The sequence below is a fragment of the Octopus bimaculoides genome, chromosome 2 (genome assembly GCF_001194135.2).
Source record: "Octopus bimaculoides isolate UCB-OBI-ISO-001 chromosome 2, ASM119413v2, whole genome shotgun sequence".
Classification (NCBI taxonomy): domain Eukaryota; kingdom Metazoa; phylum Mollusca; class Cephalopoda; order Octopoda; family Octopodidae; genus Octopus; species Octopus bimaculoides.
Genome location: NC_068982.1, coordinates 17,174,901 through 17,177,979, shown reverse-complemented (window position 1 = coordinate 17,177,979; position 3,079 = coordinate 17,174,901). Strand labels below are relative to the sequence as shown.

At 31.6% G+C, this 3,079-nt stretch overlaps 1 protein-coding gene across 1 annotated transcript in view; it reads left to right on the top strand.

The window, feature by feature from the left end:
- Window positions 1-2,197, top strand: part of LOC106879434 (arsenite methyltransferase) — a 44,043-nt gene extending 41,846 nt beyond the window's left edge. Inside the window, exon 10 of the mRNA XM_052975816.1 lies at window positions 467-2,197. Coding sequence (XP_052831776.1) covers window positions 467-550 — 84 coding nt within the window. The 3' untranslated portion in view covers window positions 551-2,197. The remainder of the gene's footprint in view (window positions 1-466) is intronic.
- Window positions 2,198-3,079: the final 882 nt, after the last annotated feature.

Below are 3,079 nucleotides of genomic sequence, written 5' to 3'. Positions count from 1 at the left end.
GACATACCCTCTCTACTCCAGGTCGGCTCCACAGTTCTCTCTCTGTCTATATATATATATATATATATATATATAAATAAATAATACAGAATGGGACCAGAACACAAAACATCCAGACAGTTAGGTGATACAAGAAAGGGACAAAACATCCAGATAGACGATACAAAGAAAACACGGACAGGTCATTCGGAGTTTTCTCTCTTCAGTCGAGATCCAGATTATCCTTGCAATTTCGGCTGGTTATTCTCAATATTGCTCCAATCTGGCCAGCTCCAAGGAAAAACTAAGCTTAGAGCATTAGATTCCTTGGTAGAAAGCAGCGAATGTATACAAAAACAAGGACGGAAAAAACGAACAATGTTACACAAGTACAGCAGGAATAATAACAGGACAATGTATATTATATATTATTGAATATATATACGAAAGTATATATAAATAAAAGTTTTTTTCTCTTTTTTTTCAGATTACCAATCCATTTGAATTACTTGACAGTCAAGAAATGCAATTAAAATCATCAGGGACTTCTTGCTGCAGTGGTGCTAACTGATTTGTTCTCTGTATTTGGTTATATGTAATTACTTAATAAGCAAAACAATTTGATACAAATTTCATTTATTCTTCATAATTTTGTTAACAATCAGTTGTTGCTAATAATAATAATAATAATAATAATAATAATATCTTTAACACTAATAAGAATACTATTTTGTATGACATCACTATGTTCTACCAAATAATACAATGAAATACCTAAATTGATGAGAAATCAATAATATGATCAACTAGTAAAGAGTATGCATGACAATTAATAAGTTTCAGAGCAAACAAGAAAGCCTGTATGTTTCTCCCTGATCTGATGGAAATAATAGCTAAATCTCCCTGAAATCACACCCTACTTGTTTTAAAAACGGAAGGCCACATTGGATTATGTGGTCTTAGATATATTATTCGAAAAAAGAAAAATTGATTGGATGGTCATGTCAGGGATGCCTTTGAGATTGACCCTTTAAGCATTTAAATCAGTCATATCCGGTTAAAATATTTTACCTGCTTTATGTTCAAACTAACTAGATTTGGCATTTCACACCTATTCTACAATGTCATTCTGAAAGTAAACAATCTTATCAAAACCTTGAAGTTATAAGATGATGTATAGTTAAAAAAATGAATAAATAAGCATTACATTTGACAGAATAGTCTGAATGCTCAAGGGATAGACCGGAAGTTTGTCAGTTGGATTTGAATCTGGCTATAACATTTCCACATCACTTGTTTCATAAAATACCTTTTGAGAAGAGAAAAGCATAAACATAATAGTTTACATTTATCTTGTCTTTTAATGGATCAAACCATGCTTTGATGGAGATTTGAGAGTTGAAAAAAAACGGTATAATAATTTGTGTATCATCCTTTGGGTGTCAGATGAATAATACCAAATTTGGTTAGTTATTTGTTTGTTATTTATTTGGTTAGTTACAGGCAATGTACAATTTAAGGTGGTTAGGCATTGGTCTTCACTGGCAAAAGTAAAACCAAATAAGCAATAATTTTTCAAAAGTTAGAGTATTAAAATGTGAGGAAAAGAAATGGATTTTAATATTTTGAGCAGGATGCTCTTTAACAAGATAAGTTGTTTGGAGTTACCCATACTAATACAATAAGGGAAAATAATTTAGGCAAATAATTTGAAAAGTAAAACCCAGGAGCAAAACCCTAAACAGTTAAAAGAGAAGCATTTTATTTCCTTAATATTTGATTATTTTTTTTTATTATTTGTCATAAGTAAGATAATCCATATTACATAAGCAATTATCCTTATGGTCAGCTTTTCTTATGTTTTTATTCAATTCACTGATAGGTACAGTCTACCACAAGGTTGATTTCTTGTAATCTAATTCCAAATATGTAATCCTGAATACCTGAATGATGAATGTGTGTGATGCAAGAGTAAATATGATACATTGATGTTAACGAATAATAAAAAATTGCTTTTATAAAACTATATAACACCAAGCTAAAGTAATAGCAGTTTCTTTCTGTCTACTAAGACATCAGATCTCACAGTACAATGCATACTCTAATGAATAAAGCTGCATAGTTTTTTTTTAACTACCTGTATTCTTTCTTTTTTGTAAAATACATTTTTTTAGTGTATTATTTTTGTATTTCAAAATAAAATAGTTCTTGAATTTTATTTTTGTTAGTTTAATTTTTTATCCAATATTTACTACTTTTATCTTCTCTCAATAAACAAGAGAAAGAAATTTGAATGCAAAATTTTCTCTCTCATTCACCTTGTCACATGATGTCAAGACAAAGAAACACACACACACAAAAACACACAGAAACATACATACACACATGCACTCACACACACGGACTTCTTTTATGGTTTTGGTTTGCCCTGGTCCATAATAGAAGACACTTGCTCAAGGTACCATGCCATGAAACCATATGGTTGGGAAATATACTTCTTAACCACACATTCACACCTACATTATGATGTATAAAAAATATATATATTTACAAACTTTTACATTTAACAATTGAGTCTTTAATAATTCGGGTGTATATATAGGCATAGGCATGGCTGTGTAATAAGATGATTGTTTCCCAACCACATGGTTCCAGGTTCATCCCCACTGCTTGACACCTTGGGCAAGTGTCTTCTACTATACCCTAAGGTTGACTGAAGCCTTGTGAATGAATATGGCAAACGGAAACTGAAAGAAGCCTGTCGTATATATGTGTGTGTGTGTGTGTTTTTGTGTTTGTTGCCTACTGCTGCTTGACAACTGGTGTTGGTGTGTTTACATCCCTGTACCTTAGTGGTTCAGCAAATGTGACCAATAGAAGAAAAAAGTACTGGGATTGATTCATTTGGCTAAAAAACATTCTTCAAGGCAGTGCTCCTACATGGCCACAATCTAATGATTGAAACAAGAAAAAGAATTAAAGAATATATGTGTTTAGTAGTATATATGAGAATGCTTGATTGGGCAAAGCATTTGTATGATTGCAGGTGTGACAGCTGGTCACTTGTAGAAGTTACTGAATATTTGATGCTTGATTGCTG